The sequence below is a fragment of the Pezoporus occidentalis genome, unplaced genomic scaffold (genome assembly GCF_034315485.1).
Source record: "Pezoporus occidentalis ecotype Australia unplaced genomic scaffold, CSIRO_AGI_Poc_V1 ctg124, whole genome shotgun sequence".
In the NCBI taxonomy this organism is placed as follows: Eukaryota; Metazoa; Chordata; class Aves; order Psittaciformes; family Psittacidae; genus Pezoporus; species Pezoporus occidentalis.
In genome coordinates this window covers 1812521-1825127 of record NW_026913038.1, presented here as the reverse complement: position 1 = coordinate 1825127, position 12607 = coordinate 1812521, and the positions used below count along the sequence as shown (strand labels likewise).

At 45.0% G+C, this 12607-nt stretch overlaps 1 protein-coding gene across 3 annotated transcripts in view; it reads right to left on the bottom strand.

The window, feature by feature from the left end:
• The window catches only part of NSD1 (nuclear receptor binding SET domain protein 1), a 65923-nt gene that overhangs the window by 38335 nt on the left and 14981 nt on the right, over nucleotides 1–12607 (bottom strand). The window contains exons 3-5 of one of the 3 annotated variants that reach the window (XM_062607601.1): nucleotides 10098–10233; nucleotides 7075–7247; nucleotides 2701–5290 (exon numbers count right to left, since the gene is read on the bottom strand). In XM_062607601.1, the coding sequence (XP_062463585.1) occupies nucleotides 2701–5290; nucleotides 7075–7247; nucleotides 10098–10233 (2899 nt within the window). The remainder of the gene's footprint in view (nucleotides 1–2700; nucleotides 5291–7074; nucleotides 7248–10097; nucleotides 10234–12607) is intronic. The other 2 variants (XM_062607602.1, XM_062607603.1) reach the window with 2 other exon arrangements.

Here is a 12607-nt window from a genome sequence, read left to right as displayed (position 1 = left end):
AAGGAAACCCAGTAGCAGGTATTTATTTCCTCAACACAAACCTAACCACCCATGCTGCACCATCTCAACAACCTGGCCCACAGCAAGCTCCAAAAAGAGAGCCCTGATGCTCTGTGTCACTGCTACTCAGCAAGCTGCAAAAGAAAGATGATGCAAATTTATGTCTTTTCCTCACATCCTGAAATACCGCAGACTTGACTTCTTTTTTGTATTATCAGAAAATTTTTCTAGTCACAAAAACATTTGTGGTCTCTCCTGGAAGTTTAGGAACAAACAATAAATATTCTCTTTGCTTCTTCTCACATGTAGGAGGTGTGGCTTTTTCACCTTTAAAACAGAAGGATTTTATACCAAAGCATTCCAGTGCAACACTTCAGAACAGGGATATTGGACGAGATTGCTACCCTTTACTGTGGCTTTGTGGTTAAACAAGCATATAGAAGTCAAACTTGGCCAAAAGAGAAGGAACAAACTTCTCAAACACAGCTATTTTCAACCTCTAGCAACGCTCTGCACAGGTGTCTGGGTGAAATACACATTTCACGTAACACAGCTATAGGATGAGGATCCTCACTGGGAAACTATTCAGGGCCCTGAAGCCACGCAGCAGAGCACACTGCACTGCGCCAGGAGGGCTGGCTTAGCTGCCTTTTTCTCCCCAAGCAAGTCATGTACAAGAATCCCAAGTGCAGTCTGACTGGCACTGCCAAATCACACACCTGACAGAACCATTAGTTATAAAAATGGGGTTACATCAGCAAATTTGACCAAATTTTCACTTCTGTCTGATTTGCACTCAATCACACTGCAAAGTCTGTACCAAAAATATGCCAAATGTCACTATTCAGCTATGATGATGAATTCATAGTTTGAGCTTAGTGGAAATTAGACAGTTGTAACTGCAATCTGTTGTGATTTCTTACACTGACACTCTGCCTGCTGCAGACAAGGATTAGCCACGTCTTCTCAAAGCACTGGCAGAGCAAGCGTCTTCTGTAAGATGCAGTTAGTCTACTTCCAGCATTGTTCTCTCTACTATGTAACTGGCCTTGTCTGATAGAAAAGCAAGACTGGTTTCCACAAACGGGCTTTTCACAGCATTAGAGATTTACTCACTCCCACTAGCACACTGGGGATGTTACTGCAGTCCAGACAGCTCCTCACACATCTCCACTGCCTCCCTATGGCACATCTGCATCGGTAAGCTTCAGATGTGCTTCGAGGCTCACTTACTATTTGGAGCAGGGAATTAGGTTACACTGCAGTTGATCTGCCACTTTTGCAAGCAAATCCAGGCCCTCACTGTCACTGCATCCCTCCATGCAGCACCAGGACAGCTCTGTGCTGCTCTCCACAAATGCTGCCTTACCCAAGAGCCTGTTCCTTCCTCTCCTAACATTACTACTTCTTAGCAGTTCTTCTCTGGCTCTCTCTGTAGACTTGCATCTTCACTTCATACAGCAACATTACAGGGAACCTTCAATAGTGAAACCAGCGTGAAGCTATGAGAACCTGGCTGCATTTTGGTGCAAATGAGGAACTCTCTCCCTCCATGGGCTGTGACACTCCTGTGGCAGAGCCCTGACAGCCCCAGAACAATGTGCATCCTCTCACCTGCTCTGTGAAGATTTGAGTCCTCAAAACCACACAGCCACAGCAGTCAGGGAATGATTAAGCTGGTCATAACTTCAAACCAGAACTTCCACCCCATGTGTTACACCCTATGGGCTCATTTTCTGTGCCTGCTGTGACTTGCCTTGGGCAGGTCCTACAACTACTATGCCAGGAGCTGCCTTTTCCACACCGAAACAGAGGTGAAGGCAACCTCCTACAACCACTAATAGCAAAATGCAGACACCAAAATGTGCACTGAGGGAACACCTAAGTGACAGAAAGCACACAGGTTCAAAATCCCATCAAGTTACATTAATTCATGCTATTACAACCAGATTAGAGCAATTTAGTTTGGTGAAATCTATATAAAATACTCATCTTATTATTGTTGTGCTGGACCTGTTCCTTACACACACACACCCTTTGGCACTTAGTTTGTTTTGGGGATAGTCCTCAGAAGCCTCCTCCTTCCTAGGTCATTTCCCTTTCAATAATGCTGCCTTCTGCCTGCCTCCAGCCCAGCCTCCCTGAAACTTCCTCTTCTTCCATTCTCCCCTTCACCAGTCAAGCAGCCACATCAGAGCTGTGAATAGGGCAATTTGTGGGGCTCCCCTATTCATTATTAGCACCTAAAATTCCACACTAAAACACCAAAAATCCTACAAAACAAACCGAAGAGCACTGTTAAGTCAGAGCAGCCACTGAGGCTCAGTTTCGCAACACTTTCCAGCACTGACCTATCAGCTAACACCAAGCACATGACTCTAAGGAACACGTTATGAAGGTATAAATTTAAAAGAATTCCTAAATCTGGAGGGATGCTTATTTCACCTTGCACTGTGGAGGAACTAGTAACTTGTAATGTACTTAAGCTTTCTGACGGAAAAAAGCTAAGCAAAATCCCATAATTGCTCTGCCGCCTTTGCTCTCCGTGCTTACAGAGAACCCCAAACCAATATACCACACCTTCTTCAGCTCAGAAAGGGTCCATCTCCAAACAGTCCCAAGTTCCATAACTTAAGCTTTAAATGAGAAAGCATTAAATGTATACAAATACACACTCTGGTGCAAGTCCAGCTCCCTTACCTTGTGCAGAGAATTCAGACTGGGGAGCAAAGTTGCCAAGCTCTGTTTCTGAGTCCATCACACTGTTGTTTGGCTTACCACATACATTCAAACGTTTCTCAGCTAAGTCTAAATGATTCTTACAGTCCTGATCTGCAAGGTCTCCCTCAAGCACCTTTGTATGAGGGGAATGCCTACGTCCCAAGCACTCATTTCCCTTCCGTGAAAAGCCACGAGAATTCAGGCCAAAGGCACTCTCCAAGTTTCCTTGTTCCCTACATCTACTGGTGTGCTTATTAGATCTAGCACTGCTTTGGTTAAAACGCTGCCATCGCTTTTTGGGTGCTACGTGATTTACATCATTAGACTCATCACCAAGAGAGCTCTCACTATTTGCCTCTGAATCCAAGCCTGGACTCTCTCCATTTGCAGTAGAAATGCAGCTCTCAATATTTCTACCAGCTTCAGGTCTCCTTCCAATACGATCTAAATTGTCATCAGATAAACAGGCAGAGTCTTCATCAGTTGAATGTTCTGTTAAACCAACAGACTCTGTTGACTGTTTCCTCTCAGTATCTTCTGCTCCATTACCTAGAGGACTGGTAACCGAACCGTGAACGCGGAATGCACGTTCTCCTGAACCTCTGGATAACCGACTTAGTAACTTACTTGGCCCTCCTGGTTTTAAGTCCTTTCTGTTTGAAACTGTTTTATCTCCAAGCTTTGATGACTGCTTAGATTTTGAACAGTTGCGTTTGGACACACAATTGGTGCCTTTTGTCCCCGAAACAGCAGTACTCGTGGGCTCCCTTTTACCAGCACCAATCCCCGTCAACTTGGTTGGAGGATTGCGTGAAAATGAGGAGTTGCTTAGAGCAGAGTTTGGATTTACTGTTTCCTGGACACAATCTCCATTTTTTTCGATTTTATATGAGGGACCTACAATAGACAAGGACTTCAGACAACTCGCAGAATTGCTTCCAGAACCATCAGCTGTGCTGGTATTTCGAAATGGAACTATATTTTGAACAGTCATCAGTTGCTGTTCTTTTGTCTTACTGTCATGCATATCCTTCAACATCATTAACAAGGTGCTGAATTTGTAATCTGGCTCAATAGGCAAACGACCATGACCAGAGGCAGGAGAGAAAAGTAAAGGTACTGAGGCCTTTGGAGTGCCAGAGTCACTGGCATCATCGTTCATGGACCGGTAAGACAGCTCCTTCAGCTCTGACAAGACGTGTTTCACCACGGCCGTTTCTATTTCAGCAGAATCCCTGGGTTTCTCATGCATGTTGTTTAACAGTTTCTGACCATCAACTTTTCTGCCGCTCTGAAGAGAATCTCTCTGAAGGTCAGAGAAACCTTTGGTATCAGAAGAGCAGTGATTCACACCACCCTCCTCTTCTGCAAGAAGAGGCTCTAATCCAGCAACTTTTTCTTTATGTTTGCATTTTATACTCCTGATTCGGGACAGTTTCGTGCTTTTCGGTTTTAAGATTGCTTGATTTTCAACAGCAGGCCAGGAGCTGTCCTTGGAAACACTTTGGGGAGTAGTGTGCTTGTTTGCTGGGGAAAGATTGTCGTTTCTCACATCTGAAGAGCACTCAAGAGCTGTCAATGACATCTCAGCATCAGAGAAGCCTACTTCAAGCTCCCCATCTGCAAATTCAGCATCAAGTCTGCTGATTACTGAACCGCCCAGAGATTTGCGGTCTCTGTACGACTTCTTCCTGGCCCTTCTGCTGCTCTTCTGAGAAAGATACATGGAAAGCTTGATGTTTCCACTTGACGTCATAGGAAATTCCTTCTCCACCTTATCTGAAGAATCACTAACTTCAAGAGCACTAGAAGCTCTCTCTGAACTTTGGTCCATGGTATCTACATCACTGTTCCCACCATCTGAGAGGGAAGAGGATGAATCAGACTCAGTTTGTTTTTTCTCAATACCAGCATCAGATGCAGAATAGTGTATCTGTAATTTGGAACTGCACAAAATGCCCAGGGAGCTCTTCTCCCTCTCCAAAGATGCACTTGAAAACAAATCCCCTTGGAGATTGTTCTTCAGAGCATCACTTTTACGATTCTCATAGTCCGGTTTCAAAGCTGTCTTTTCAAAATGTCTTTCTCCAAAGGAGGAAAGCAAATGGTTCTCCCTGGTGCTATTGGAGCCTGTTAAACTGCTGGCAATCCGGCGAAGCTCATGAGACGCGTGTTTGTCTGGTAGGTCCCCAATCATCATGTTTCTAACTAAGCTCTCTGTTGTTTTATCTTTGAGTTCTCCAGCAGATCCTTCCCCTCTTGCACCACTCTTTTTTACTCTCGTCCTCTTTCTGCTGTCAGAGCTTTTTTTCATGTGTGGCTTAATGCGTAATTTTCCTTTCTCCCTGGCTGGGTGTCTGGAGTCTAAAGTCATAGACTTAAAACAGCCATTGAGCTGCCTGTCCCCTTCAGCTCCAGGGCCATTAGTATAATATTCCAACTGCACTTCCTTCTCACTGTCCAGCTCACTGGAGTTCTGGCTGGACTTCTGTTCTTCTGGCCCTCCAAGAAGAATGTCTTCTGCCTGTCCAACACTGCTCTCCCATTTAGCCATAAACCTTTGAGGAACCTTCAAGTTAGAGGAGACAAAAAGAGAAAGAAAAACAATTTTGAGTGTGTAAGCAAAAAGATAAAAGTGAGATCAAGGTACACAAGGCACAGAACAGAGTGACAGCCCTCCATTTTGCATCTTTAAGACAATCACGTGGATTCCCAGCCTATGCCTTACAGACACAGAAAATACTGCTCCTGGGCAAGCATCCTGCGCTCCTGCTGAGCCTAATAAAAATCCCTGTGCACTCCCAAACCAGCAAAAAGGGCCCTGCAAGCACAGGTCTCCCAGGAGCCAGATGTCCTGGCATCCCAGCACACCGTGAACACAACAGCCTGTAAAGGGGAACACATATGGTATGGATCCCTGGCATAGAAACACAAAGCAACAGCCAACAAGTTTCTCAAGGTGAATGCACCAAAATTTTCCCCAAAACATTTGAGCAGACATCTTTGCTTTGGTCATTCTTGATTGTGCCTGCACTCCTTGAACTCTGAGCACTCTATCTTCCCTCTCCATCAACTCACCTTGGTACAAACGCAAGATCTACACACAGAGTCAAAATGTACTCTTATCAAATTCAAGATGTCCATTACTGTGAAGTCGCCCAGCTTTAACTCTTTATCTTTTAATATATAATAAAGAGCACTCTGCATACTCTACAAGAATTTCCGCTAATATCATGAAACCAGCAAGAAACTTGTTTCTTGTTTGTATGGGTAGGTTTTGGCTGCACAACAGCAAATCAAAGGCTTCACAACTGCTCCCAAAATCAAAACCAATTCCAAGGCACGGGGAACAGCTCAAATTTCCGACACTTTTCCTTAAAAAAAACCCACACCAACAAAATTGCATCTTGGCAAATTAAAAAAGTTTTATGGAGCCTGATAGCAAACCAAGCCAAAACCTCTCAGCTTTGTATCAGATCCTGGCTTGCAGGAATGCAAACTTGCACATTATGCAAACATTTGATTACTGCAGCCACAGACCCGACCATATACTTCTAGGGTGAGATTCAAGCCATGCAGCCCTTCTAGGACTAGAAAAGTTACTTGGGAGCATGTAACTAGTTGATAAAGGGCTGGGAATGAAAGGGGAAAAGTCCGTAGAGAAGATACTGAACACGCCCATGGAAAAGGGAAAACAAATGAGAGCATTACACCCAGGGACTCACATCTGCAAGAGCACATTTAATCTGATGGGTTTGCACTGACACAGGTCATACACCTCTTGGAAAAAGATAAAAAGAAAAAACAGACAACACTGCCTAATTTGCCTATTTGCTCTCTTTCAGTAATGCTGGAACCTCACTGGCAAAGTGTTTTCCCAGTCAAACTGTAAGTCCTAACAGGTTTCTATAAAGAGAATTACTGAAGCAGGGGTAAAAACCCTTCTGCTTTATCTCAGTCAGTGATCTAGTGAAGCGTGCAACTCCACCTCTGCTTCACATCAGCCAAAAGAGGCTGCCAGACAGCACAGGAAGTTATTTAGAAGCGTGCTGTAATAGACATCAGGAGAGGGCTGCGCTGCTGAACGCATCTCACCAGCAGAGACCTGACTCCTCCTGTCTGGGGCAGTAAAGGCAGCAAGTCACACCCAGATATGAAAGAGTGCCTAGAAACGCCTGGCAGCTTATGGACTTTGCTCATTGTAATGATGCAAAGAACCACTTCCCTGGCTGCGATGCTACAGTCACTGCCACAGAAGAAAGCTGCCAAAGTGCTGTTCCTGGCATCAAGGAATACTCTGTACTGTGCAGATTCAAAGAATCAAAAACATAGTAGAGAAAAAAGATCTTTCACCTTATGTTTGTAGCCTTTTTCCTTCTGCTTTCCTCTTCTCCGAAGAATGGGCAGCTCTTCAAATTGATGTCTTCCTTCAAAGAGGACAATAGCTTTCCCAGCAACCCAGGTTTTCTCTGAAGGCTCTCCTAAGGCATCCACATAGTACTCTCGGTACGGTCTCCGATTGGAAACTATTGAGAAATTTAACAGAAATAACCCCTTGCAAATGACAGAATAAAGACACACAAAGAATCACAAAAACCAGTAATTTGCCAGTTAATTTTCATCCACTTTTTGCTTCCTAACATTCCCACATGAATGTGAATTCTGGGGATTTCTACTCTGAGCTGAGGGACACACCTTTGATCTCTGCTGTCTATGGTCTGTGTTGCCACTCTCCATTTCCAAGTTGTGCTTATGTTTCTTATAATCAATTGATTTAACAGTTTTAAGATGGGTCATCTCCCCAGAGCAAAGGCTTGGCTGCAAAATATTGCAAAACTACCCAAATATTCTTTTGCCCGAGACACACAATGTATCAGGCAGGACATTGCTTTGTTCCTACTCCCTGATTAATGATTAAGCAGCCCAGTCCACTTGACCATTGGGAAAACAACAGTATGCTGGCCAACACCCAGAAATGACATCCTTCTGGATAGGATTTACTCATACAGGTTGAACCTCTCCCACCACAATATATCCCATTTTGTTCAATGCTTTGTTACCAAACACACTCTTATTTAGGACATAAAATATTAACAGCAGTACACACGTACGTACACACTCTACAAGGACTAGGTGCAATGTGACAAAATGTTAGTTTCAGTGAGTACCTCCACACAAACTCAATCATAAGGGCACAACTAAAGATTTGACAAAGGTGCTTTCTGTTTGAAAATGCTGAACTGACATGGTACAGGTAAGAGCTGAACCAGTACTGGGTGTGCTGATGAAAAAGCACAAGTTAAAAGCACTAGAACAGAGCAAACAAGGCTTGAACAAGGGATATATAAACTTCTGCCTGCATTTCACTGCACTGTGTGCTTCACATTCTCCTGGGAACACCTTCACCGTCTGAACATGTAGTCTGGATTTCACAGACCATTGGTTTATGCTGCCTCTTCCAGGATTTCCAGCACAGCACAGCAGCCTGGCCTTTACTGATGCTGACACCAAGATTCTGGACAAGACCACTGAGAGGATGACAAATAATGACCAGGGCAACATCAAACCAAGGACAAAGATGACAGACTTCATTTGTCCCATTCCCAGTAGTGGAACTCAAGCTACTAAGCCTGCATCTTTCAGCTCCAAAAAATCTTCAGTCAAAGGCTTGCTGAGAAAAGGCAAACTGCTTTAAATGAAATCCCATGCCTCAAACCCAAGGGAAGAGGTTTTTGCAGAAATAATGAGTTTGAAGTGACCTGTCTTGTTTTGAAAGGAGTGTTCCCTTGGCAACAGGAGAGCCAAGGCAGTGGGACTGTGCTTTCTACCCAGCAGCTCCCCCTGCCCAAAATCAGAGCTCAGCTCTGCCATCTCGGCATCAGGGGGAGGAGACAAGCACATTCCATACAGCCACCACGGGAAAATGCAGTTTTCGTCAGAGCTCCGTTGGTTTGAACAAGGACAAAACACGATCGGAGAGTCCATCGTGTAGCAGGAGATCAGACCTTGCAGGAATGTGTTAATAGCATGCTTCCTCCCTGCAAAATTCCTTTATTAGAAATCCTTATATACAGGCTGAGAGGGGATTAATGAACAGCTATATACACTAAATCCTGCCCAAAACTTCATGGGGAGAGATGAGGGGAGCGAATATGCATCTGGCTTATCTTCCAGCAACATTTTTGACAGGAATGAGAGCTTAAAAGGGACTATTTAAAATAGCAAATTCAGTATTATCCAAAATCAGGATGAAGGGGAAGATGGAAGAAAAACAAGACAACTGCAGCAATCAGTCCTGGGCATGACACGAGCACAACGTTGGAAAATCTACATCATGTCTCTACAGAAATAGAGGGCTCTGAGCTGATGGCTACTTGGAAAAAAGTCTACTTGCTCTCAGCACTTGCTTCTTAGTGCTGACAAGGACCACAAGAACTGGAGAGAAACACATCAGTGAGTGGCAACCTCACCAGTCTTGAGCTGCCAGGGGCAGACAGCACTGGTCAAGGGGTTTCAGTTGCCCACAGAACAGAAAGCATCTGAAGGGGAATCCAGGAACACATAAACAAGCCTTTCCATGTGTGGCAGTCTCCCCAGGGCAGGCTGTATGATCCTAAAAGCAAAACAAACAACCACTTCCCCTCTGTTCTCTCCATCACTAACCTACACTTCTCTGCCTTGAACTTAAGACAGTCTTCCTTCCTGGCACTCATGCACACACAGCTCTGCCTCATTTCCCCCATCCCTTCCACTCAGCCAGCTCTCAGCCTGACACACTATGCCCTAAACTTTCACACATGTGGCTCCACCTCCAGGTTTTCCTGATCCTTCCAGCCACTTGTTTCCTTGTGCCAAACAAGACCAAAAATATTCCACTTCTTCACACATGTTCCCCATCACACCTTCAGGCATTCAGCAGCTACACTGTGCTACCATACACCCTGCTTCTCAGCCTCTCCAGCCTCCCATTCTCCAGCCTAGCCGACTGCGTCCTCACACAGTCCAGATACTTCAGCTCTCCCTCTCCACCCGCTGGGCACCTCTGTCCTCACCTCTCTGATCCACCTCCTTTTCTCTGCATCCTTTTCTTGAGAGGCTGTTCTTTCTTCTGCACTGCCTTAAGCTCTGCCCAGCTACCCTGGGAAGAAAAGTCTACATGTCCAACAGCTATCCATGCCACTTCCATCAGCCTCAGCCCCACCTTCCTCCTGTCTCCTCCCAGATTTAGGTCCACTTTTTAGATCCGTGTCTTCCACAGAAAAGTCTTATTTCTTCATACCTTAAAAAAGCATTTCTGGCCCTTGAAATTTAATTTAAAACTGCAGCACCCTGCCATAAACAACACCTCCACTTTGTGGTCTGAGTAGATACAGTACCTTTCATTTTTGAGTGACAGTCCAGCACTGGGTCATGACAAATTGTGCATGGCCACCAAGGGCGCCTGTTGAACTTGGCCCAAACAAGATCCCCAACTTCATACTTCACTGGAGTAGGTTTCTTCTTGGCTTGGATCTTTGGGGAAAAACCAGAACACAAGAAATCACTAAAGCTCCAGATGCTTTCAGAGAGATTTGCCTCCCCCCTGGGTGCCAGTTACTTTGGGCCACCAGACACATTTACATTAAAAAGCAAGTCCTGATTTTCCTTAGTGGTTTCTACACCTTCCAAAACACAACAGTTCTCCCCATCCTCCTTAAAGGATAAAACAAACCTGTTTTGTTTTTTTTTGTTAAGCTTCAGTAAGGAACATGACCTCTGGTAAAGGACTGAGCTCAAACTTCACACATTGGAGCAAGTAAATATTTGGAGCAAGACTTTAAAGCCCCCCTTACTTTACTAACACCAATTTCATTCAAAGCAAAGCAAAGTTCATTTCAAAGGTTGCAATGTACAGTAAAAGTAGAGTAAGAGACAATTAAATACGCCTGACTGGAAGAAGGTGATGAGAACAGCAAAATAAGTATTAATCAATTTAAAGGAAAGAGAAAGTTGGTATATACAAGCTAATAACTGCCCTGCTTCTGTACTCCAGAAAAAGCTTCACCACAAACTGTTTGAAACCCAAGGCCAGCACAATGAGAAAAAAAAACCTTATGCTGTAATTTTGGGTTTATACTAGCAGAATTGCCATTGCTCTGCCCCAAAGCTGCAGGGCAGGAGAAAGGCAGCACAACAGCAGTCATCCCACCTCTAGGAGACAGATGGACACGCAGACTGTGCCTGTCTCTCAAACCCACTCACAAGTATGAGCTCTGCAGCAACAGCCACACAGGTGAGAGCTTCCCAGGGCTGTGCAGCCGTCACAAGAATGTCAAAATCTTTCAACACACAAATCCTAACGCAGCTTAATGCCATTTCTGTCTCGCTGCGGAAGAGTGGAGAGCAGATCCCGTGCTGTTTGCTGAGCACACAGCTCCTTGGCTGGACGCTGCACTACCAGCAGGACCTCTGCCAAGAAGAGGATTGAGGAGCTTACTGATGTTGTGACTAATTGAGCCAAGATGGGGTACAATAGGTTTCCACAGGATACAGAATTCCCCGTGCCCAGCTGTGAAGTATCTGCCTGTTTACCAGCACCAGACAACATGTCCCAGCTGGGTTCATCATTTTAAGAGCCCTAAGAAGTGCTGCAGGTATTACTCTTGCCAATAAGCATTAGCAATATGCTCCTCATTAAAGCTGTCATACCACAAATGCACACCTTCTCAGTTTGCTTCTCCATCCTGCTCACCACCCTTCCTGAGGCACGTCTCTTGCAATTCACAGTTCAACATCCTAGCAACTAAAACACAACAGACCTCGCCAATAAAATGTATATTCAGCTTCAGGTTGAGTTTTATGGGTTTTCTTCATGTGGTTGAAGTAAATACAAAAGGATAAACTCCTCTGCTACATGAAAAAGCAGGTACTGATGTTACAGACTACATTGCTGGAATTCTTTTCACTCAGTCATCAAAAGCCATACAATAACTTACTGCTGAGCAGGAGCTCAGGAACAGGGAAAGTGAAGAGAAGGCTCCAGGGAGACCTTAGAGCAGCTTCCAAACCTAAAGGGGCTACAAGAATCCTGGAGAGGGGCTTGTGACAAGGGCCTGCAGGGATAGGACAAGAGGAATGGCTTTAACCTGAGAGAGGAGAGACTGAGGTAAGATATTAGGACAAAATTCTTCCTGGTGAGGGTGCTGAGATGCTGGCACAGGGTGCCCAGAGAATCTGTGGCTGCCCCATCCCTGGCAGTGTTCAAGGCCAAGTTGGACGGGGCTTGGAGTAACCTGCTCTGGTGGAAGGTGTCCCTGCCCATGGGAAGGGGTTGGAGCTGGATGAGCTTTAAGGTCCCTTCCAACACAAACCATTCTATGAAGGGACACTGGGAAGGGGGCTGCAGCCCCTCACTTTGCCACCACCCTGCTGCAGCCTCCATGCCTCCACCACACCACAGACACAAGTTTTCTGGAACAAAACCATGCATCCCTGAGCATGGGAACCAGAGGTGCTGCCTTTGCTGCTGCTTTTAAAATGCAGATGCAATACTCCTCCCCTCCCACATACCTTTTTTTAAGGCCCTTCTACATCTTCTGTTCTCCCTGCAAAAATGCCTTTTTTTAAAAAAACACATTTTCCAACTCCAGGCTTTAATGGGCTCATGTCTGTTATATCTGATTCTCTCAATCTCAGTGCATAGCAGCTTTGCCAAAGCCATTCACACTGACCCACCAGAGTGACACCACCAGTCCTGCCCAGAGGCAAGTCTGCATTTAAATCAACTCTTTGTCACCCTCCAATACCCCACACACAGGGGCTTGATGAAAACCTGGCTTTCAGGAAACTATTCAGACAATGCTTAAATAGTCACCTCCTCCTCAGCAGTCACTGCTATTCTCATTCC